This window comes from Rattus norvegicus, chromosome 1 (assembly GCF_021556685.1).
Source record: "Rattus norvegicus strain SHRSP/BbbUtx chromosome 1, alternate assembly SHRSP_T2T, whole genome shotgun sequence".
Taxonomy (NCBI): Eukaryota; Metazoa; Chordata; class Mammalia; order Rodentia; family Muridae; genus Rattus; species Rattus norvegicus.
This window is the reverse complement of record NC_141534.1, coordinates 54,588,875-54,612,551: the sequence shown is the minus strand read 5'-3', so window position 1 is coordinate 54,612,551 and position 23,677 is coordinate 54,588,875. Positions and strand designations below refer to the sequence as shown.

Sequence of the window (23,677 nt, the reverse complement as noted above, 5' to 3'; positions counted from 1 at the left end):
CACCTGCTCTCCTACCTCTTCCTGGTTTCCCTCCTTTCCTCAAGCAGGATCTGTTCAGACCTTGTCTGTGATCCAGCCCTCAATAGAAATGTGTGTTACATAGTGACTGTGTGTGCATGCGTGTGTGTGTGTGTGTGTGTGTGTGTGTGTGTGTGTGCGCGCGCGCACGTGTTCGTACTCGCATGTGTACTTGGAACAAAAGATTAATGAGACAATGTTTACCCTCACTGTGTAAATGAAAATCATTCCCATATTATATAGAACAGAGTACATTATTTTCTCTATCACATAGGATACTTTGCTGGCCACACCTACTTGATTACACGACCTCAGTGGTTTCATAGTTTGGGATCCCCTGTTCAGGTTATATGCCTGACAAGTGATGGCTCAGGCCCCTCTCTCCTCCCTCCCCATTCTAAGGCTGAATGGGAGAGGCTAGCTGATGTCATTCTTCCAGGGAGTATTCCAGAGTTGATGCAGACATGACATCCTTCTCCAGTCCCATTGTCCACAAGTTCAGAAGCTACTTACCTTCCTCATTGTTTGGCCAACAATCAGAAGAGGAGTATTTTGTAAACCCAGTAACTCATTAAAAAGAGCACAGCAAGACTCCAGTTTGTTAATCTCTCTCTCTCTCTCTCTCTCTCTCTCTCTCTCTCTCTCCCCCTCTCTCTCCCTCCCTCTCCCTCCCTCCCCCCTTCTTCCTTATCTCTGTTCCTCTCTTTTTATTAGAAGAATACTGGATATTCAACATAGGACTTCATGCTTGCAAAGCAGGGGCTCTACCACAGCCTGGCATAAAAGTCTTGGAAGAAATGTAAAATAAAGAGTGTGGAAAGAATTAATATATATCTCCTTCTGATCTTTACGTGAAATCTTGTTTGGGACCAGGATACTAAGTCAACGCCTATTTCCCCTAATCTACTAAGCTATCGGGCTTTATCATCAAGATTCAATGACAGCTGGGGGGTGGGGTTAACCTTCAGCATCTGGGCACTTGGCCCAGGGAGCTGCTTCAAGTGCAAAGCTAGCCTGGGCTACATAGCGAAACCCTGTCTCAATGGAACAAACAAATGAACGACAAAGATTCGGTGACCGAAGCAAAGACTTTTAAAACTTCAAATAAAAAGTTAAACCACACTTTGGGGAGAAGCAGAAATTTGATCTTGAGTTTGACAGGACACCGGTCATTGGCCATGAGTTAGTGGATCATCTGGTATGGTCCCAATCTCAGACTTAGGGTCTGTTGTGAGTGGCCATCAGGCACTATGGTGCACATACATGCAGACAAAACACCCAGCCACATAAAACAAATCTAGTATTTTTGGTTTTGAGCCTAACCTTTAATGCCTGAGCCATCTCTCCAGCCCTGAATAAATAAACCAAAAGACAAAACCAAACATTGAGTTGGATGTCTCTGCTTTTGGTTTCTGCCTGTCTTAGGATTTCTATTGCCTGGTGGGGGTATTTGGGTATCTCCTGTTCATCATGAAGGAAGTCGGGACAGGACTTCAAACACGGCAGGAACCTGGAGGCAGGAGTTGATGCAGGGGCCATGGAGGGGTGCTGCTTACTGGCTTGCTCAGCCTGCTCTCTTATAGAACCCAGGACCACCAGCCCAGGGGTGGCACCAGCCACGATGAACTGGGCTCTCCCCACATTGACCACTAATTAAGAAAATGTCTTAAATCTTAAGGAGGCATTTCCTCAATTAAGGTTGGTTCCTTTCAGGTAACTCTAGCTTGTGTCAAGATGACATAAGATGAGCCAGCACACTGCCCCTCCCCCACCAAATACCCGAGTCTTTGCTTGCTTGTCCGGCAGGTTCCTGTCTTCTGTGTAGCAATCTGGAGTGACCTCAGTGCTCCTGAGAGGCAGGAAGATGTTTTAGGGTTTCATCGCTTTGACAAAATACCTGTGGAAATAAGAAAGGAAAGAGTTATGTGGGCTCACAGTGAAGTGGGGTATGTGGTCAGCTGAACTTCTGCCAGGTCAGATCATGGCAGAAGGGCATGGAGGACGGAAACCTCTTGCCTCAGCTGCTGCCACATGGCCTGTTGCTCCCTAGCCACTCTCTTTGCTGGCAGCCCATGCTCCTGATGGTTTGCCTTGTATGCATGTGTCTGTGCAGCCACGTTTCCTTTCACAGGGACACTGGGTGAGATCAGAGCCCTTTCTGTGACCTCATTTAACTCAATCACCCCTTTCAAGGCCCTGTCTCCAAATGTAGTCCTATTCTGAGGTACTGAGGTTGGGGCTATCACTTGTGACTGTTGGGGACTGTGTCTAAACAGTCTGTAACATCTCTAAAGCCGGAGCGTAGATAAAGCTTCAAGTGTCTGACGCCGTGTTCCTTTTGGGACAACCAAAAATGCTCAGAACTTGACTATGGTGACAATTGCACATCTCTGAAAAACCCACCGAAGCTTTAAAGGAGTGAGTTTTGAGTATACGAATTACATGTCTCAGTTTTTAAAACTGTTTTGGATTAGGTTTAATTATGTGATTAATGAATTACATGTATTAATTATATGCACGTCTGTGTGAGGGCTATGTTCATATGGGAAGAGGCTAGAAGGCGTCAGATACCTCTGGAGTTGGTGGTTGTGAACTGCCTCACATGGGTGCTGGGTCCTCTGCAAGAGCACATGTGCTCCTAAACTCTGAGGCGTCTCTCCAGTTCCTATTCCAACCTTTTATATATGAAAACGTCCTGCAAAGGTCAAGAAGAGGTTATATAGGTGGTTATGGGGAAAGAGAAGGGAAGGGAAGGGTGGAATCATGAAGACCGTCTTTCGGGAGCCCTGTGATAGCTGTCTTCGATGGCTGCCAGTCTCTCTTATAAGCCCTAAGAATGCTATGCCCCCGTTTCCAGCGTCTTTGACCACCACCTGCCAGGGCTGCTTTCCACCATTCAGCACTCCTTAGTCCCGTTGCTCAGCTACAGAAATCATAGCATTGCTTGCTGCTGGGATCACAAAGCCAAGAAACAGAAGGAGCGAGCTTCGTGGGAGGGGGCCGTGCTGGAGGCGGAGCTTGTGGCCAGCCAGAGCGAGGCAGCAGCGCTGTGGTCCGCAGCCCCTCCCTGCCTAGAGGATCCTACTGCTGTGCCTAGAAAAGCAATTTCCTTTCCAGCGGCGTCTGGGAGGCTAAGAATTGTCTCGCCTGCTTCCTCACCTTCTGTAACTGTTCCTGTGTGTGCCCACTTTGAGCGTCAGCCAGCACGGGAAGACGGCCAGTCTGCAGCATCAAGGAGCTGCTGTTTCGGTGTACTTTGTGAAAGGGCTTTCCTTTCCCAACTGCTTCCAGAACTGGCTTGCGCATCTTTTTGTTTTGGGGTACACACAGGCACAGGCAAGCTAAGTGTCCAGCACGTCAGAGTATAAAAAAAAAGTCTAACTCTATTTTTAAAACGCTGTAATTCAAAATTTGACGTGTTTTTTTTCTTTTTTCTTTTCTTTCTTTTTTTCTTCTTTTTTTGTTCCTGTGACTTAGGATGTCCCAGATATTGAGAGACCATTTAATAACGCCAAAGAAACAAAGGGCGCGCCACACCCAAGTAGACGACAAAGAGAAGGCAGCACAGCAGATCTTGCCGGAACAGGTAGCCACTGTTTGTGTCGTTGTGAACAAAGGGAGCCCGACTTGTCTTTGATCTTTCTCTATTTATCGTCTCAGTACATATTCTGACCACAAAAGCACAATGAGTGATGAGACATACCACCGCGCACTTTAGAGCCGCAGTCAGTAGTTCTAGACAATTAAAATGTGAGGACATAAAATTACGGCAAAGTTGTTTTTTTGTTTCTTAAAGTCAGTCGCAGTCTGTCATCTGAAGTCGCACGGTGAATTAAAATCACCCAAAAGAATTATATGGAAAGTCTATGAACAAAGGCTCCTTGTTCTACGGCGCCCTCTGGTGGGGCTGAGAGGAAGTAGCATTTCTGAAGCGAGGGACTCACTTGGCGCAAAACAGGACCCAAATGCCTCCCTGGTTTCCATTCCAGTCACTGTAACACCAAGGATCAAACTCTGCAAATCCTCCCGTGTTCTGTGAATCCAACCTTGATTTCTTTCTCTCTTTTTTTAAAGATTTATTATTTTTTTATGTATATGAGTAGTACACTGTTGCTCTCTTCAGACACACCAGAAGAGGGCATCAGATCTCATTACAGATGGTTGTGAGCCACCATGTGGTTGCTGGGATTTGAACTCAGGACCTCGGGAAGAGCAGTTGGAGCTCTTAACCACTGAGCCATCTCTCCAGCCCCACCCGTGATTTCTTCTTTGCTGTTGTTTTTCAGGACAGGGTTTCTGTTAGCATTCTGTCTAAGCTCCACCCCGACAGTTACCTGGCAACAACCAGGTATGCCTGACACTATAAAAGGGGCTGCTTGCCCCTCCTCTCTCTCTTGTTCTCTCTTGCTCTTACCCTCTTCTCCCTTTGTCCCCTCTCTCCCCATTCCCTTCCCCCTTTCTTTCCACATGCTCATGGCCGGCCTCCACTCCTCTCCTCTTCTTTTTCTCTACTTCTCTCTTTCTTTGCCCTACAACCCTTTTAACTCCCCTTCCCATGCCCTGAATAAACTCTATTCTATACTTTACCATCCTGTGGCTGGTCCCTCAGGGGTAAGGGATGTCTCAGCATGGGCCTGCTGAGGCACCCCCTTTCCCCATACCTCACCACACCTCCATAGAATATAATCCCCCTCTCTTTATCTTTTTATAAACACAAGTTTCTCTGTGTAGCTGTGACTACCCTGAAACACTTTATAGATCAGGCTGGCCAGGAACTCACAGAGATTCACCTGCCTCTGTCTCCCAAGTGCTGGTATTAAAGGCATGTGCCACCACCACCTGACTTCTCTCTCTCTCTCTCTCTCTCTCTCTCTCTCTCTCTCTCTCTCTCCCTCTCCCTCCTCCTCTTCCTCTCCCTCCTCCTCTCCCTCTCCCTCCCCTCCCCCCCTTCCCTCCCTCCTCCTCATTCTTTTACCCTGGAGTTTCAAAATCCAGAAACTCGAAGTCTAGAGGAAAGATTGTGTGTTTACCTCTGGGGGATTCTGAGACCAAGGTTCTGAGTAGGAGGGCCATTCCCACTCCTCAGGATCCCAGCTAGTGAGGGAGAGCAGGCCAGGCAGGTAGGTTTGCAGACTTTGAAGGAGGCCAGTGGCCACTGAGGTAGGTGGTGGGATGGAGACACCGGGGCAGCCTCAGAAATGGCTGTGACATATATCAGGCAGCAAGCAGGCTTCAGGACACAGGGACATTGCTGAGATTTCCAGGTTGCTTTCGGAGCAGGACCAGCGTGCAGAGGATCAGTCCTGGGACTTTGGTTCTGCCATTTGGGCCCAAGCAATTCTGCTTCACCCCTCTGCTTGGCGGGTGACACTCCTGTGAATGGGCCGGGGCTGTGAGCTCCATGGTTAAAACACTTAGTGCAGCAGCGTAGACAGAACAAGGGCTGGCAAAGACAGAGGAAAAATTGGGGCCAGGGAGCCATCTGAAGAGCCTTAGGAACTGGGCCTGTGGGTGCTCTGGACAGGGAGCGCTCTTATGCAGGAAGGAATCCCTCTGACCCTCTTGGTACTCACCTGACACACTGAGGCATTTGAGACCCCTAGGGCAGTCACCAATGGTCCCAGCTTTCTGTATCTCAGGGCACACTAGATTTCTAATTAAGCACAGCAAAGGAAGCACCCCCTTTATTTTTGTTCACAGATTAAAGGATTCTGATGAGAGATCCATGGCTTTCTTAAGAACAAAACAAAACAAAACCCCCAAGTTTCAGTACCAGAAAAAGTATAGATTTAGCCTTCAATGCTACATGCCCATCTCACAACCCCTGAAAGCCCACACACATGCGCACATACATGAACATACACACAAAGACCAAGAAAACATTATTTTTAAAAGATGGCCAAGCTGGGTGGTGGCGGCGCGTGCATTTGATCCCAGCACTTGGTGGGGGTGGGGGCAGGCAGATCTCTGTAAGTTCAAGGCCAGCCTGGCCTACAAATGGAGTTCCAGGACTGCCAGGACTACACAGAGAAATCCTGTCTCGAAAAACCTGATAAAAAAACCAAAAAAAAAAAAAAAAAAAAAAAACCAAGATGGCCAGACAGAAGCCAAGCTTCTATAGTGTAGGGTGGAGGATAGTGTGAGCTTCAGAGTAAATAGTCCCCTATTTAAAAAATTACTTTTTACACTGGAGAGACAGTAAAGCACTTTCCTTACAAGGATAAGGGTCTGAGTTCTGTCCCCCAAGCCCATATAGAGCAGCCAGGGGTGAGGGCACACCTGTGACTGTAGCAATGGGAACCAGGGATGGCAGAATCCCTGGTGCTCACCTTCCGGCCAGCTTAGCCTGAATGGTGTGGTCCAGGCTAGTGAGAGACCCTCTCTCAAAAAACAAGGTGGACAGTGTCCTGAGGGACAACACCCAGGGTTGACTCTGGCCTTTACAAATACACATTGGAGCACACATGTGCGTGTGCCCACCCACCTACACTCTTACACATTTATTTATTTATGTATTTATGTATTTATTTATTTATTTCATGTATGTGAGTACACTGTTGCTGTTCAGACACACCAGAAGAGGGCATCGGATCCCATTACAGATGGTTGTGAGCCACCATGTGGATGCTGGGAATTGAACTCAGGACCTCTGGAAGAGCAGTCAGTGCTCTTAACTGCTGAGCTATCTCTCCAGTACCCACAGACTTATTTAATAAAGAGAAATAGGGCTCGAGAGATGGCTCAGTGGTTAAGAGTGCTTGAGTCCCAGCATCCTCATGGTGGCTCACAACCATCCTTGACTCAAGTTCCAGGGGACCTGACTCTGTCTTTCCGTCTCTGACACAACTGGAATACAAGTGGTGTGTAAATATATCCGCTGGGTAAGCACCTTTCCATCCTTAGGGTTTCTATTGCTGCGATCAAACACCATGACCCGAACAAGTCAAGGACGAGAGGGTCTCTTTAACTTACAGCTTGTGCCCTATCATCTAGGGAAGCCATTGTATGAAGTTAAAGCTGGAATCTAGAGGCAGGAACTGGAGCATAAGCTACCGAGGAGGAACCTGCTTGCTGGGTCTTATAACCGATGCAGAGGCATCCCCCATGAGGTATCAGCCCTACTGACAGGCCTAGGATAAAAAGACGTTTATTTGGTACCTAGAAAGGGAGTCTGGAGAAGGGAGTAGAGGCAGAGAAAGAAAGGGGACAAAGAAGGACAGAGAGAGAAAGAGAAAAAGGGGGGAAGAGGCCAACTGCGGACATATGGGAAGAGAGAGGATAGATGGGGAATGAGGGGAGAGAGGAAGGGAGGGGGAGGAGTTGAGGGAGAGGGGAAAGGAGAGTGATCGACCCTGAGCATAGCAGCCTTTATATGCCTGGCTCCTGGCTTGTTTTTGGCCATTGCTAGGTAACTGTTGGACAGAGCCTAGAGGAAATGCTAACACTGCTTACTGGCTTGATTTCCCATGGCTTGCTCAGTTTGCTTTCTTGTAGCACCCAGGACCACCAGCCGGGAGCGGCTCCACCCACATCAGTCGGTAAGGAAGAAAATGTACCACAGGCCAAATGTAGTGGGGAGTATTTTCTCAATTGAGATTTCCTCTCCCCAAGTGACTCTAGCTTGTGTCAACCTGACATAAAACTATCTGGAACAACACTCATACACCTAACATTTTTTTTTTAAATTAAAGTACAGGAGAAACAACTTAAAGACCTGGCCCACAGTGGACAGCTGAGAGAGCTTGTCCCATCTCATGCAGGAGAGCCCCCTAAGAGTCACTAGGGCACAAAAATAAAACGACAGCTGTCTGTAGCCTCCCAACCTAGCAACCTGACCTCTAGGGTTCCCTCCAGATATCGTTGGCACAGGGACAAAATGAGCTGGAGACAGTGTTGCTGGGATGACACTCAAGTTTTGCACATCTGAGAGAACAGTAAAGCTAGGGCACCCTTAGTCTCCAAAGTGGTCGGTCCCCAAGTTGCTGCTGGGCCCCCTGGGGTGGACCCCTCAAGCTCACCCTTGGGAGTACACTCCAGTCTGTGAACGTTTACCGGGGCAGGGTACGTAAGTACCTTACTTTACCTGACTGAAAGCTTTGAGGGCAAAGTTGACGCCTTTCAAAGAGGCCATTGATATGGTAATAATTCCTCCTGTCACCCGCTCTCCTGGCCAGAGTTAGTCCCCAAACCTGACATGGCGATCTCCCACCTTCTCCCCCACCCCCAACTCCCCCTTGATGGAATTAAAATACTCCCATGTCCTTCTGTTGACAAGATGACTTAGTGTCAAATGCCATGGTCCACGCAGGAGGCAAGGATTACCATTTGATTAATATGCACCTAGATGTTGTCTGAGCCCAAATACACAAGTTGGGAAATCAAAGGGCACTCCTTCACACCCTTTTCCAGCTCCGGCCTGAACGTTTATTTTGTTTTGAAACAACTTCCTCAGTTTCCTTCCTAAAAGAAAGGGGAATCTCCATTTTAAAGTGAACCCCCCCCCCCATCCCAAACACACTTTCCCCGACAGTTGAGTGGCACTCAACCAGCCCTTTCTGGGTCCCTCTCTAAGGCTGTAGGTGAGATTCTCATATACATTCCCAGGAAATTTAGGAGCTACAAAGGGCTTTGTGTTTGGTCTGGAATCTATACTAATACTTAAGTAATGTGTGTGCATAACAATTACTAAAATGTTATATGCTTTGAATTACGTTCCCGTAAACCAATGTAAAATATCTTTAACAAAATATTTGCGGTGTTAAAAGTGTGGGTTTCCACATGGAAGTTCCATCCATGATTGTGTTTTAAAATGCTACCCACAGAGAGTACAGACAGGAGAGACTGGGTTCAGGTGTCTTAAGAGCTTAACTACCCTCAGCAGACACAGTTTACAGATGTTTGGTTAAAGCTTCCAAGACACCAGTGATTTGTTGAGCGACAATTTGCTTCTGAGACAGATTTAGTCAAGGCTTAAAGTTATAACAACTTGTTAGTGACCTCATTTTTGCCTCTTGACCCTAACAATGAAAATTGTAAAAACAAGCAAACAAACAACAACAACAAAAATACATTTCTGAAATTCCACAAACTTTAAAAATATATCAAATATATCCCCCCACCCCTCCAGCCCTGCTTTTCAACAAAGACAAGAGAGTCTAGGAATATGCCAGTGGCTATGAGAAGGTGAAATCCTAGCCCAGATATTTTGAATGAAATGCTTCATAAATGATTATTTTTGGAATAGTATTCAACAATTTTTGCTCACTAAAGCCATCTGTTGTTTTGCAAATTAGCAGTGTTTGGAAGGTACTTTCACGGTATGTGTATACCTCAATCTGGGTCCTTCATGACTCTCTTCCTTCACGGGTCTAATTAGGCCCTGCTCTGTGTGTGTGTGTGTGTGTGTGTGTGTGTGTGTGTGTGTGTGTGCACATGCATATGCACGCTTGTCTGTCTTTGAGACAGAGTCTGGCTGTGCAGCCCCCAACTGTTTGGGACTGTACCTTTTCCTCCTTCTCTTCCTTTGCTGTGTTGGTTAACCACATCATCTGCATTTGTTTGTAAACAAAAAAAAAAAAAAACATCGGTAGAGTTTGAGGTCTATGTTAATGGAGCCCAGATGAGAATTTCAGTATTCGAAAACTCAAGATTCCTTGGCCTTTCACCCATTGCTGTGAGGTGCTGATGTACACAGGGAGATTATGGACCAAGTGTAGGGCACATGGTCTCCGAGTCGCTCTTTCTCGCTTCCCACTTTAGCAATGAGACTCAAAGGTTACATGTTCCTGGCTCTTCCCAGATACCACAGAGTGACGGTAGGCACCGCCTTCAAAGACATTCTTACGCTAGAGGCAGGCGTCACACCGTCATTTTGCAGGAGACATAATCAGAGTGACTGTCCAATGAGAAGATGACAGATGTAGGGTTTGAAGGTCCTGGTGTCAGAAGAGAAATGAGGTGGATCCTAGAGCTATTTGAGGAAGTGAGAGGAAGGAGCTTTTCCACTCTGATATTTTTTTTTAATTGGTTTGGATCTGGGGAGGTAACGAACACTAGGAGTAAAATCCCAGGGCCTACTGCTTAGGTTCACACACTGCTGAGTTTAAGCCTTAGCTCAGGGACGCCATCTTAGCCAGAGCTAACTCTAATTTAGTTTTATTTTTATTTTATGTGTATAAGTATTTTGCCTGCACACACACACACACACACACACACACACACACACACACACAAAACATGCACATACACATGCACATGCATGCACACACACGAACTTGCATACCATATACAAGAGGTGTTCATGGAGGCCAGGAGAGGTGTCAGATCCCCAGAACTGACAGTTGTGAGCTGTCATTTGGGTGTTGGGGATTAAACCTGGGTCCTCTGCAAGAACAGACAGTACTCTTAACCACTGAACCATCTCTTCAGTCCCAAGAGCTAACTCTACAGAGCTTGATGGTCTCCTGCCTCCAGGAGTCACAGGTGCTTGTGTGTTACCATCTGACTGATAGGAACAGTACAAACATGTTCATCTCTTAATGATACTAATGGTCTCTTAGACCCTTAATAAACTTACTCTGTTTTCAATCAGCTGTACGTTTTTAAGTGGGTTATTTCCTCAGCAGTACATTGCATTGATGTGTCTCGCCAGATTTTTGACTCGAAGGCGCTATTCTGAGACTTATTAAGCAATGATGCCTTACGAGGAAACATCACAGGTTTGTGTGCCAAATCACTTGATTTAACTCTGTTTTCACTTTTCCATGTTTATTTATTTTTCTACATCAAGCTGAAATGAAAAGGCTCAGGAGATAAAACAGGAAGAATGGCATAGGACTCTCATAGGGCTGTGAGAGAGGAGTGAAAGCCAGGCTTATCATTGACTGGGCCTAAGACCATTACCACAGCAAGCTTAGATGGGTGGCTAGAGGTCACCAAGTTGTCCTGGGGCCTCTGCACCCCACAGCACCCTCTGAGACAGCTCTAGACTCATGGAAGAACAGTGAAGGGGGCTCTGAACCAAGAGTATAGCACATACATTACAAGCCTGGGATACACAGCAGCAGCAGAGAAGGGAGTGGTGTGGAGTCAGCACCATCTCTCTGCTTTGTGGCTCATGTACTGTATCCTAACCACTAGTGGGATACACACTTTTTAGTGTATGTATTTATTCCCATGTGTATGCAAAGGTGGAGATCAGGGAACAATTTAGGGTAGTAAATTGAACCTCTTCCAGGACCTCTTGAATGAGACTCACAGTGGCAGTGATCGATGCAAAAACAAGAGGAGTTTAATTCTGACATGCTGGGGTCCTCCTACTTCAAGGGGAGACTCTGACAGAGAGTTATGTACCTTGTAAACAATTGGGGCAGAATTTGTACAATAGTAATTAGGCAGGGTACTATGCAAATTTGGTGGAGGGAAACAACTATCAGATTGGACTCAGTACACTGTTCAAGACTTTCCCCAGGGGGGGGTCAGTTGGAAGCCACAGGTAGCTTTGTATGACAGTTTGGCTTGTAGCTGTTCCAGGAACTAAACCAGCTTCTTTTCTTTCTGGAAGGGAGGGGTCCTTGTGCTCAGAGGTTTGTGGTGGGAATTTTCCCACTGGCCCCAGATTGGCCCCAACTCTGGCTCTCTCACATGCACCGTGATAAAAAGGTGGAGATCAGGGAACAGTTTAGGGGAGTATGTTGTCTCTTTTCACCATGTGGGTCTCAGGGATTAAACTCAGATAGTCAGGCTTGGCAGCTAGCACCTTTACTCACTAAGCAATCTTGCAGGCTCCCCAAAGAGCCAAAGCTGTTTTTAATCAGTTTTTAAATGGATAAGTTTTTAAGTACGAAAAGCAAATTTTCAATTTCCTCATTTAAGTGTTGGAAGGGAAGTTCGTTTTTGTCTCTTGGGGAACAGGATTTTAGGCTTCCCCAAAGAACATATAGAGAGTATAATGAAAACATCTTTCCTATTTTAAGAAAGTCAATGAAATGTAAAAATGTAAAAAAAAAAAATAATTAAATGTAAATGGAGCGGAGCAGAGCAGTGGTGGCTCACACCTTTAGTCCTGTCACTGGGAAGCAGAGGTAAGCAGATCTCTGAGTTCGAGGCCAGCCTCGTCTACACAGATAGTTCCAGTACAGCCAGGGCTACACAGAGAAACAAACAAACAAAACAGTAAATGTGGAAACATGCTAAATTCTTATGATTGAATTGATGCCAGTGTACAAACGCTTTTGAGTAAATTCTCAAACAATATTCTCCATTCACAAAAACAGCACCAGATACATTGTTACCATAACAGTGACAGGCTGCTTTAAACTGTAGAGCCAAGGAAGCACCTGGAGAGAACCCAGGGCAAGGAAACATAAACTGGAACATGAAAACAGTTTGCCATTCCAGTATCTCTAATTGTCACTGCTCACAAAGCTGAAAACAGTTACCACAGAAATAAAAACTAAACATGACCAGGACTGGAGAGATGTCTTAGAAGGTAAGAGCTCTTGTTGCTCTTGCAAAGAACTTGAGTTTGATTCCCAGCATTTGTATGGTGGCTCACAGTCATCTATAACTGTAGTTCCAGGAGATCCAGCAGATGCACATGTGCTACACATGCATGTAGAAGTCAGGCTTGGTTCTTCCTCTTAGCCTCATACTTCCAGAAATAAGACTCAGACTCAAAATATACTTACAAATGCCACAGCCAGACTAGATTATAACTAGAGTTAACCCATTTATTTAACCTATATTCTACAACGTGACCGGTTACCCGAGCTCAGGCACCAGGTGTCCCTCTCCTCACATCTTCCCAGGGTAATCTTCCTGCAACTGGCTCTATCCCAGATTCTTTCTCTCTCCAGGATGTCCCACCTCTATTTCCTGCCTAAGCCATAGGCTACAGGCTTTTTGACAGGTGATGAATCCATACAATACACAGATACTCTCTCTATAATTCCCCTCTTTAGTCCAATGAAAGACTCCTTCTCTTTCAAATATAAATTGAATACAATTATAACAATTATGAAACAATTATGAAAACTATAAGTTTATGTATACATTTATAATGTCCAATCCATAGTACTTGGCAATTAAGGAAAGATTTCTTTTTTTTTCTTTTCTTTTTTCTTTTTCTTTTTCTTTTTTTTTTTTTTTTTTTTTTTTTTTTTGGAGCTGGGGACCAAACCCAGGGCTTTTGGCTTGCTAGGCAAGCGCTCTACCACTGAGCTAGATCCCCAACCCCGATAAGGAAAAATTTCAATTGTCTATCCTATCTTAGTGTACTTAGAGTTCTACATCTAAATCAATTTCTATCCTAATTTGTACTATTAACTTAAAGATATTTTCTTAAACTTATATCTTTTTAAATTCTAAACAACTTAAGCTTATAGTAAGACTATGACTAGTCTTTAATCCATCCTAGACCTGAGAAGGAATAAACATTACCTGAGTATGTAGGAGGTGCTGGAGCATAGCTTCCAAAAATAATAAAAATGACAGAGACTGCCGACCACCCAGACAGTGCCAAAACTCCCTACATTGTTGGAGCATCCATCTTCAGCCTTCTAGCCCAGAACAGCTGACAGACCGTTTGAAAAGCAGGAGTTATGGGGTTGGGGATTTAGCTCAGTGGTAGAGCGCTTGCCTAGGAAGTGCAAGGCCCTGGGTTCAGTCCCCAGCTCCGAAAAAAAGAACCAAAAAAAAAAAAAAAAAAAAAAAAGAAAAGCAGGAGTTATGAAGGACTCGCTTACTCTGTCTTGGCAGAGTTAGGCAGTTGACTTCCCTGTGTCTGCTTGTCTTTTCTGGGCAGCATTTTGTCTGCAGATGAAGTCAGGGCCTTTTCTTGTCCAGTGTCTAGCTTGCCATAGTTGAAGCTATTCCACATGAAGGTTACTGATGCTTATCATCTTTGAAATGGAATGGGAATATTGTTAGGAGCAGACATGACTCATAGTTAAAAGACCTGATAATAATGAAATACTTTTAAATGCCATATTCTGTGAATCTCTGAGGTTACTGAAGACTAATTATATACCTATACTATATCTGAATTGTCAAACATTGTTTATTCCTAGTTATATACTATCTGAATAACTCTGAAAACATTTTGTTGTAATTAACTAAACTAGTATCTAATATGACCATGAATTTGACTATGACTATTAATTTGTATTTCTTAACTATTCCTAATAGTTCATAATTTGCATTTTTATCATCTCTAACAGTTTGTAATAGCAGCTTTCAAATGTACTAGAACTTTATATGCAATCTTTAAGAATTATAGAAGCAGAGTACCTCAAATAAACATTAAAAACATATATACATTATGCGTATCAAAAAAAACCTTAAGGGGCTGGAGAGATGGCTCAGCAGTTAAGAGCACTAACTGGTATTCCAGAGGTCCTGAGTTCAATTCCCAGCAACTACATGGTGGCTCACAACCATCTGTAGTGGGATCTGATGTCCTCTTCTGCTGTGTCTAAAGAAAGTGATAGTGTACTCACATACATAAATAAATAAATCTTTAAAAACAAGCCTTAAATTTATATCAATATATAATAACCTATACCACTGTATCAAAAATAACATTATTTCTGTATCAACAAATGAATTTCTATAAATATAATAAAATATAACATTGATTTTTGCATCAAAATATAAAGATCTTTAACAATGTAAGATTATGGCTATAAAATATTTACTTTAAGAGTATATTCAAGGGGTTGGGGATTTAGCTCAGCGGTAGAGCACTTGCCTAGCAAGCGCAAGGCCCTGGGTTCGGTCCCCAGCTCCAAAAAAAAAAAAAAAAGAAAAAAAAAAGAGTATATTCAATGACCTGTTCCTATTTGTCTAATTTCTTATATTTCTATATTCCCCGTTTTTCTTTTCAACCCCCTGCCCTTTCTGTATGAAAGAAAAGATAGAGAAAAGGATGGACAGAAGTCTGAGTCTGAGTTCCCCGTTTTGTTTTCTCCCCATCCGAGACCATAATTACTTGTAATCATCCCCTAAAAGACAACATAATTCACAAGTGACCAAAACCATCTACCCCAACTTAAGGAACTGGGATGACAGTCTTTTTATAATTGCTTTCTGCTGAATTGGGGCAAAGAATTCCTTTCGATGGGCCCATGAAAATTAGAAAAATGATTAATCTTAAGAAAGCTAGCTGCAGCATTTGTTGTCCAGTCTCTGTATGCTGAGAAAGTTCAAGGCTTAACTGAAGTCCCGAATGGAACTGTCTGGAAGGCTGGATGAACCAAGGTCATCCGGGATTAACAGCGCTTTCTGAAGCTGTCCTGGAGGCAAGTCTTTGGAGACAGCATCAGTTCGAGGCAGGATCAATCAAGGAGCTGGAACAGCGGGTCTCAGAATTCCCAGGGGGATCCGATCGGGGTGCCCTTTTGGTCTTCCATTGTGCAGTATATAAATCTTACAAGCAACATATAGTTGTATAAAGACATTTATGTGGGATATTGTCTTAGTCAGGGTTTCTATTCCTGCACAAACATCATGACCAAGGAGCAAGTTGGGGAGGAAAGGGTTTACTCAGCTTACACTTCCACATCGCTGTTCATCACCAAAGGGAGTCAGGACTGGAACTCAAGCAGGGCAGGAAGCAGGAGCTGGTGCAGAGGCCATGGAGGGATGTTACTGGCTTGCTCAGCTTGCTTTCTTACAGAACCCAAAGCATTTGTAAATGTATTTTGAGCTTGAATCCTATTTCTGGGAGCATGGGGGTGAAAGGAAAAACCAAGCCTAAGTTCTACAAAGTGGTGTTCAACTTACAGCAGTTAGAACCCAAGTTTACGGCCTAAAAAGGCCAGAGTAAAAAAGCCTGAAAAAGTGAGGCTAGCAGGACAAGAGGTCTGGTCTCTTAAAAGGAAGGACCAGCCCAGAGAAAGCACCACCCACAATGGGCCCTCCCACCCTTCATCACAAATTGAGAAAATGCCTTACACTGGGTCTCATGGAGGCATCTCCTCAAGGGAGGCTCCTTTCTCTGTGATAGCTCCAGCTTGTGTCAAGTTGACACACAGAACCAGCCAGTACAAGCATGCGGGGTACACAGATTAATTAAGGACGATTTCCTGCCTTTTGTTTGAGCAGGTGAAAAGCTAGTACCTTTCTTCAGAAGGTCGTCTGATCATACAATCAAACTGGAATATAAATCCCCACTCATGCCATCTGAGAGGACAGTATGTAATGATGTCATGAGGATCCTCTAGCCATCAAAATTTATCTGCCATGTAAGCTGAAGTTCTGGCTGGAGACGTATATCTGTCCTGGTCAGTTTCAGAGTTGTTTCAATAGAGTTTAGTATCATACATTACCAGTGCATCTGGTCTTTCTGCTTTTCTCCTACTGCAGCCAAGACCTTTGGGGGGGAGGTCTCCCTCTATCAAATCTGATCCTTGTTCCTTTGGGAAGAGTCCAAAGCCTTTTCTTCTTTTCTGTAACACAAACACGGAGCCTCTGTCTTAACATATCATATCCTTGGTCTGGCAGTCCATACACTGAGAGTATGGACTGATTGAATCCAGCAGCCTCCTTCTTACATAGGTCTGCTCTGTTTTGACCTCTCTCATAGAGGATTTGTATACCATTACAACCATAAAACTTATAATATTGAGATCAAGGGCCTGGACTTACTTATTAGTTATTGATTTATTAGCTATGTACCTTTGAAAACATTTATATTAACTCCCATTTCTTTCTATCTTCCTTGGAGATTGATATCTATGTGGATAAATACACCTATATTCATTCCCCTTTTTCTGCCTGTCTCTGTCTCTCCCCCCCACCCCCACCCCCCGGAGCTGGTGACCGAACCCAGGGCCTTGCAAGCGCTCTACCACTGAGCTAAATCCCCAACCCCTGTCTCTGTCTCTTGTGTCTGCTGTTAAGAGCCCAGAAGCTGTGCTGTGCCTGGCCACACCCCTGTCCCTTTTTTTTTTATAGGGAGAGGTGTTTTTAGCCTTCTGTAGCAGCCAACCTCAGGATGCATATTTGCACGCCCTATGAGTGTAAAGCATCTGTAAAACAGAATTGGGCCAACTTGCTGTACCAAGCTTGGGAGACCTGAAGTGGCATATCCCCCAGCTGTGCTCTCCTGAAGTCTCCGGATTTTGCCATCTCTCTATGGGCTGCTTTCAGCCTGAGTGTAAACAGGAGCCTGGTTCTTCCCTCTCCGAGGCTGCTGGGCTCTGCCCTTGTGAGAAACCCCAACCACTGTGTTCTGCCTTTAAATTTAGTAGGAGCTTCTTTAAAAAGACACTTTCCACACTGTCTCTCTGTAGTTTCTGCTCCTTGGCTAGGAAACTTCCTTCCCGAACTGCTTGTCTTGGGATGTTCTGGAAGGCTTTGATCTGTTTCCTTCCTTCCTTCCTCCCTCCCTCCCTCCCTTCCTCCCTCCCTCCCTCCCTCCCTCCCTTCCTTCCTTCCTTCCTTCCTTCCTTCCTTCCTTCCTTCCTTCCTTCCTTCCTTCCTTCCTTCTTTTTAAGAGACCAGACCGCTTGTCTTGCTAGCTTCACCTTTTCTGACTTTTTACTTCGGCCTTTTCAGGCTGTAAGCTCTGGTTCCAACTGCTGTAAGTTGAGTACCATTTTGTAGAACTTAGGCCTAATTCTTCCTCCCAATCCTATGTTCCCAGAAACAAGACTCAAGCTCAGAATAGATTTACAAATGCTAGGCTCTACTCTGACTAGATCATAACTAAAGATAACCCCTTTATTTTAACCTACGTCCTGCCATGTGACTGGTTACCTGTGCTCTCAGGTATCCACATGTCTGTCTCACATCTTGCGCATGTCTCTATTCCAGAATTCTTTCTCCTCCCAGATGTCCCACCTTCTATTTTCTTCCTAAGCCATAGGCCATAGGCTTTTTAATTGACAGGCAGTGCATCCATACAATACACAGATATTCTGTCTACATATGTTTGCATACAGGTAAAACATTCACACACACAAAGTAAAATAAATACATCTAAAAAAAATATGCACAGCAAAGATTTAATTGAACAAAATAGTTGCCAAGAAGATAAGTTAGATGTTAAGATTGACTCTCCTTTGGAGTTGTTGGTCATTGAAGTCCTAGACCCACAAACATTATAGGCCAATATTCTAGGATCCACAGACACTACAGGCCGAAGATGCTCTAGGACCCACAATCTAAAGGCTAAGCCAATGCTCTAGGTCATTCTCCAGAGCTTGACAGTAAGACCCTTATCACTAAGACACCACATAATTGAATCATAGACCACAAAGAGAGGCTGGAGAGACAGCTCAGTGGTTAAGAACACTCTACTCTTCTGGTGAACCCAAGTTCAATGCCCAGCACCTACATGGTGACTCACAGCCTATCTCTAACTCCAGCTCCGGGGGCTCTGACAACCTTCTCTGACATCTACAGGGACTGCACACATGTGGTATACAAACATACATGCAAGAAAAGATATCTTAAAAAAAAAATCATGCTGGTACTTACTCGGAAGCTTCGTCCTTACTGGATAGCTTTTATAGAGCTGGAAAATGCTACCAGAGGAGGAAAATAGTCATCAGCCTTACGCAGCGGAGAACACTGTGAGCTGTGGCAATAACTGACTTGGCAAGAGATGCCCACTGGTGCAGTGGTAGCACAAATGTTCTGGGAGTGACCAACCATTTTCTAACTGGATTTAAGTCCTACTCCACCAATTCAAACCCATAACCTGGTCCCATTATTGAAGCCAAGAACCTGTGGCTAGACAGGTCATGGACCCCAGAGACACAGTATTTAACTGACTCCTCGTGGTTTATTATCACACCCCTAGATTAGTGGATTGGTCAACTATCACTAGAGAAGTTTTTACCAGCTATAGATGGCAATCAATCAACAGCCGCCCACTACTGACTAATGTGCAGAGAATAAGAAACTCTGAAAGGCTTAACCCTCGGTGGGACGCCTCCATTACAACCCTTCCACCCAAGGAAGAGGGGGCGGAAGGATTCTAGAAGCTGTAGGTGGTGGATGACTACACGGGAAGAATGTATTCTGGATCCAGCAGAGCACCTGCACATAAGAATCCACAGCAGTTGAGACCGTGCACAAGACTCAGGCTCAGGCCAGACGAGATTACAGCATTGGGGAGGGAGCGTGGTGTGCAGTTCCTCCCACCCCCAGCTAAGGGCTATTGGCAGTTGATCTTTGCTTGGAGAGGGAGAGTCAATTTTAAGGGTGTAGTTCGTTTGAATATGCTTGGCCCAGGGAGTGGCACTATTTGGAGGTGTGGCCTTGTTGTAGGTGTGACCTTGTTGGAGGAAAAGTGTCTCTGTGGGCTTGGGCTTTAAGACCCTCATCCTAAATGCCTGGAAGCCAGTCTTCTCCTGGCTGTCTTCGGAACAAGAGGTGGACCTCTCAGCTCCTCCAGCCTCATGCCTGGATGCTGCCATGTTCCTGCCTTGATGATAACTGACTGAACCTCTGAACCTGTAAGCCAGCCCTAATTAAATGTTGTCCTTATAAGAATTGCCTTGGTTGTGGTGTCTCTTCACAGTAGTAAGACCCTAACCAAGACAAAGGGTGTAGACCCCGGTAAGTAGGCCACCTTCTAGTGAATGCCACCTACTAGTGAATGGGCAGCATAAAGTGTACTTGATGAATTAAAGCAAAGATACAAAAAATAAAAAATAAAAAACCCAGAAATTTGGGTGGGTAGGAAAGGGGGTGGGTAAATATGAATCAAATGCATTGTACAAGACTCTGAAAGAACTAATGAAAATGAGAAAGGGGGTTGGCGTGTGAAGGCTACACAGTGGTCAACAGACAATGGCTGAATCATGCTTGCCAATAATGTAAAGCAGGTTATCATCCCACAGCCTGTGCAGAGCTGTCTCTGCATTGGAAAGAGATCTTCACCTCTCATAGGAACTTCCAGTCTGGGGTCCGCGTTCCAGTTAAGTCAGTAGTAAATCGTGAGTCTCGCCATATACACCTGCTTACGGGCAGGTTAAAGAGGGCGTCTACCCAACATCACAGAATTGCTCTCTTCACTTCAAGCTTTTGAAAAGAGTTTCTGTGTATTCTTGTGTGAGTGTGTGCATGTATGGGTGCCCCTGGAGGCCAAAAGAGGGGGTCAGGTTTCCCAGAGCTGGGAAGGCAGAGGAAAAACTCCTAGTCTCTCTGTGGCTGAACATCTCCCAGCTCCATCCTCTGCCTTCCTTTTTTCTTACCAGTGTCAGAGCCGGATTATCTAACCTTTTCCAAGGTTTTGGCAATTTACCACCGCATTAAAAGATCTTTTAAATATTTTCGTATTTACACATGTCTTTCTGTGTTTCTATGGGGAATATTTTCTTGAAATTTTGAAAGAATCAGTTGTGGAACACACATTTAATGCCAGCACTTGGGAGGCATGGGCAGGGTAGCTTCCGAGTTTGAGGCCCTCCTGATATTCAGAGAGAGTTCTAGGATGGCCAGGAGTACACAGGGAAACCCTATCTTCAAAACAAACAAAAAGTATCCTTCAAGTACATATATTTACTGAAATAAAGTTTGAAAGAAACCCTATCTTCAAAACAAACAAACAAAAAGTATCCTTCAAGTACATATATTTACTGAAATAAAGTTTGAAAGAGTCAAACTTTACCTTGCAGAATTTACTTTATAAAAATATAGTATATAGATACTAATATTTATAACAGCTGAGAGCTGAGATTTCCCACAGTAATTGGATTTTCATCATCCTGTGGATAGATTTAACTTCCCTTTCAGGTGCGAGCCCTGGGAATGAATTAAGGGGTGTGGTATAGAGGCTTTGAACATTCTGGTTACCGATATAAGCCAACAAACAACCGGGCTACTGAACTTCCTTTGAGGTTGAAGGTCTGATGTGGAGAATTCTGGGAAAATAGTGTGGCTGAGTTAGTCCTTAAACAATAAAGGAGAATCTCCCTGGAGACCTGAGATTTGTGTAAGAAAGAGTGTCTGGATGGCCTGCATTGTTCTGAGAGGGCTCTCATAACAAACGAGAAAGGGAACCTGTCTTAGTTAGGGTTTTACTGCTGTGAACAGACACCATGACCAAGACAACTCTTATAAAAACAAATTTAGTTGTGACTGGCTTGTCGGTTCAGAGATTCAGTCCATTATCATCAAGTTGGGCACATGGCAGCATCTAGACAGGTATGGTGCAGGCTGAACTGAAAGTTCTACATCTTCATCTGAAGGCTGCTTTGAGAGACTACTGACTTCTAGGCAGCTAGGATGAGGGTCTTAAAGGTCATACCCACAGTGGCATACCTATTCCAACAAGGCCACACCTTCTAATAGTGCCCCTCCCTGGGCCAAGCATACACAAACCATCACAGAACCTGTCAAAACTATATATCCAAAGGAGGAGGAAAGGGAAGGTGGGGGTGCACACCCTTCCTTCTCTTGCATGGTGCTTATTTTTCTGCTCCTTGCCTGGTCACATTGTAATATTCAATGAAAGTGGACTACGGGAGAGTGTTGTCACTTATGGGGATTGAAGTAGGGAATCTGATGTTTTAAGATTTCTGAGCACTTTGAGTTATTACAAACCACACACCTGTACTCTGATATCTTAATAAAATTACTAGGAACTATGTCTCCTAGCTGCATTAGGGGCTGAAGAAGGCATTGAGTCCAAGAAATCAAGAAGTTGTAGATTCAGGACCCAAAGTGTGTGTGTGTGTGTGTGTGTGTGTGCGCCCTGTATTAAATTCCTGCTAGTTAAATTAAGATTAATGTCAGAAGTTCCATTGCAAACTGGTAATATGCTTTCTAATATTCAGTGCGTGGCACATGAAATATACACATGAAAATACATTTGATTTTCGTTGAGTAAAATGAATTGACAGGAATGTGAAAGTGAAGGCATGTGTGCACATATGTGTGCACACACTCAGGGACCTCACAAGGCAGGTGTGCACAGGCTCACTCAAGGACCCCAGGAGACACTCACTCTTTACTACACTTCCTACTGGGGTCGTTTAAAAGTGATTTGTTGTGACTCTCTAAATATGACGGCGATCTACTTAGATGATACATCCCCGTCTTCCCATAAAGGACCGTAATGGAGTTTTAGGTGATCCTCAGAAAATTTCTGCAAACGTATCCTCAGCTGGTTTTCCCACACACTCCCTGAACCATCTCAGATGCGAGGGTTCTAAAGGCTGGGAATTCCTAACACCCTCTCTGTGTGTGGTCTGGGGAAATGTCGGTGAGAAGAACCTGTAAAGCTCTCTAGGTTCTGGGTACCCAGGACCAGGAATGGCAGGTGCAAAGAATGGCCGCTGGGTGTCGCTGCTGTAAGGACAAGAAGGTGCAAGGACCCGCATCTCTAAGGATGTTCCAAATGTGCGCTAGAAGTAGGGCCGCCCCTACAGGGTCTGCAGGAGGCTGGGACCCACCCCTGCTGTGGACGAATTCCATCCCAGCGGTAAGCATTGAAATTATCTTAAACAAGCCACTGCTCCTTTAAGCAACTTGGAAGCATGCTTTACAACTTGGCGGAAACTCTGAGGAACGTTTGGGAAGTCAAATGACTTCTTTTAAAAGAAGAAAACCGGGGGCTGGGGATTTAGATCAGTGGTAGAGCGCTTACCTAGGAAGCGCAAGGCCCTGGGTTCGCCCCCAGCTCCGAAAAAAAAAAGAACCAAAAAAAAAAAAAAAAAAAGAACTAAAAGAAGAAAACCTTTCAAAAGACTCTGGAAGGTAGACCTAACACCCCTGATCTCCCACCGTGGTCAGCAAAGGGTGTGTTGGGGGTTGGGGGGGCAGGCAGTCCTTTACCTTGGAGTTGGAAGCCCATCTGCCCCCAGCAACTGCAGGTCCTGAGAAGAGATCACAGCATCCGATGGTCTTTCCTCTTCACTCCTAACGACACAAACTTGAAGGGGGAACCGATGGGGACTACAAACAGGTTTATAGCCTGCCAGCAGGACTCTGGGCTCCAAATTGCCCGGCTAGGCAGTCCCCGGTGGTTTTAGCGGGGCGGGTGCGCAGGGCCCTGCCGCGCACTCATTAGCGCCCACTCTGCTTAATGGCTTCCTGTGGTTGCTTGTTTACTTCTCTTTTGCCGGAGGCTTTGTTCCTGGCCACCGCTCGTCTTGCTCACCACCTTTCTTTGCTTGTTTGCAGCCCGAAGCCTGGCCAGCATCCCCGCCCAAAGCCTCAACCCGGTTCCCTCCCAGGTCCGACGCCTACCTGGTAAGACAGGACCCCGGGGCATGTACTCCTGTGTGCAGGAGCACACTGTGCATCCCAAAGGCCCAGGAAAGGGGGACCTGTTCCCTGTTGTGCCAGGCGGGCATTTGTCACAAATCCCTCCACCAGAGACAGACCGCTGATCTCCTGCCCAGCAGGTAGAGAGAGACCCAACACCTCTACCCAAACCCTACACACCCTTGAGCCTCCAGGCCTGGCTGAGGCTTGAGTAGGCAGAGTCCCCTACTCCCAGCCCTGGTCCTTTAGTCACTTCCTGAAGAGGGGGTAAGAGGTCCTCCTTTAGGAAGCCACAGCCTGAATCTGAGGTAGTTCACCAGCATAACCCGCCTTCCAGCTCTGCATCAGAAATTAGACGGAGGTTGGGTGGTGTCTGTAGAATGTAAGCTGCATTTTGATCATCCAAAAACAAGCGAATGAACACCAACCAACCCGT

At 45.1% G+C, this 23,677-nt stretch overlaps 1 protein-coding gene and 1 long non-coding RNA gene across 5 annotated transcripts in view; one reads left to right on the top strand and one right to left on the bottom strand.

The window, feature by feature from the left end:
• The window catches only part of T2 (brachyury 2), a 66,185-nt gene that overhangs the window by 7,751 nt on the left and 34,757 nt on the right, over window positions 1-23,677 (top strand). For 2 of the 4 annotated variants that reach the window (NM_001161835.2, NM_001419513.1), the window contains exons 3-4: window positions 3,496-3,604; window positions 23,158-23,226. In NM_001161835.2, the coding sequence (NP_001155307.1) occupies window positions 3,497-3,604; window positions 23,158-23,226 (177 nt within the window). In that variant the 5' untranslated portion in view covers window position 3,496. Of the gene's footprint in view, window positions 1-3,495; window positions 3,605-22,248; window positions 22,457-23,157; window positions 23,227-23,677 lie in introns of those variants that run through there. The other 2 variants (XM_087589490.1, XM_087589487.1) reach the window with 2 other exon arrangements.
• On the bottom strand, window positions 257-23,160 carry LOC120100103 (uncharacterized). The gene is made up of 4 exons (XR_015645414.1): window positions 22,810-23,160; window positions 16,347-16,466; window positions 13,764-13,919; window positions 257-1,915 (listed from the first exon to the last, which is right to left on the bottom strand). It is a non-coding gene; the product is annotated as an uncharacterized LOC120100103 (long non-coding RNA).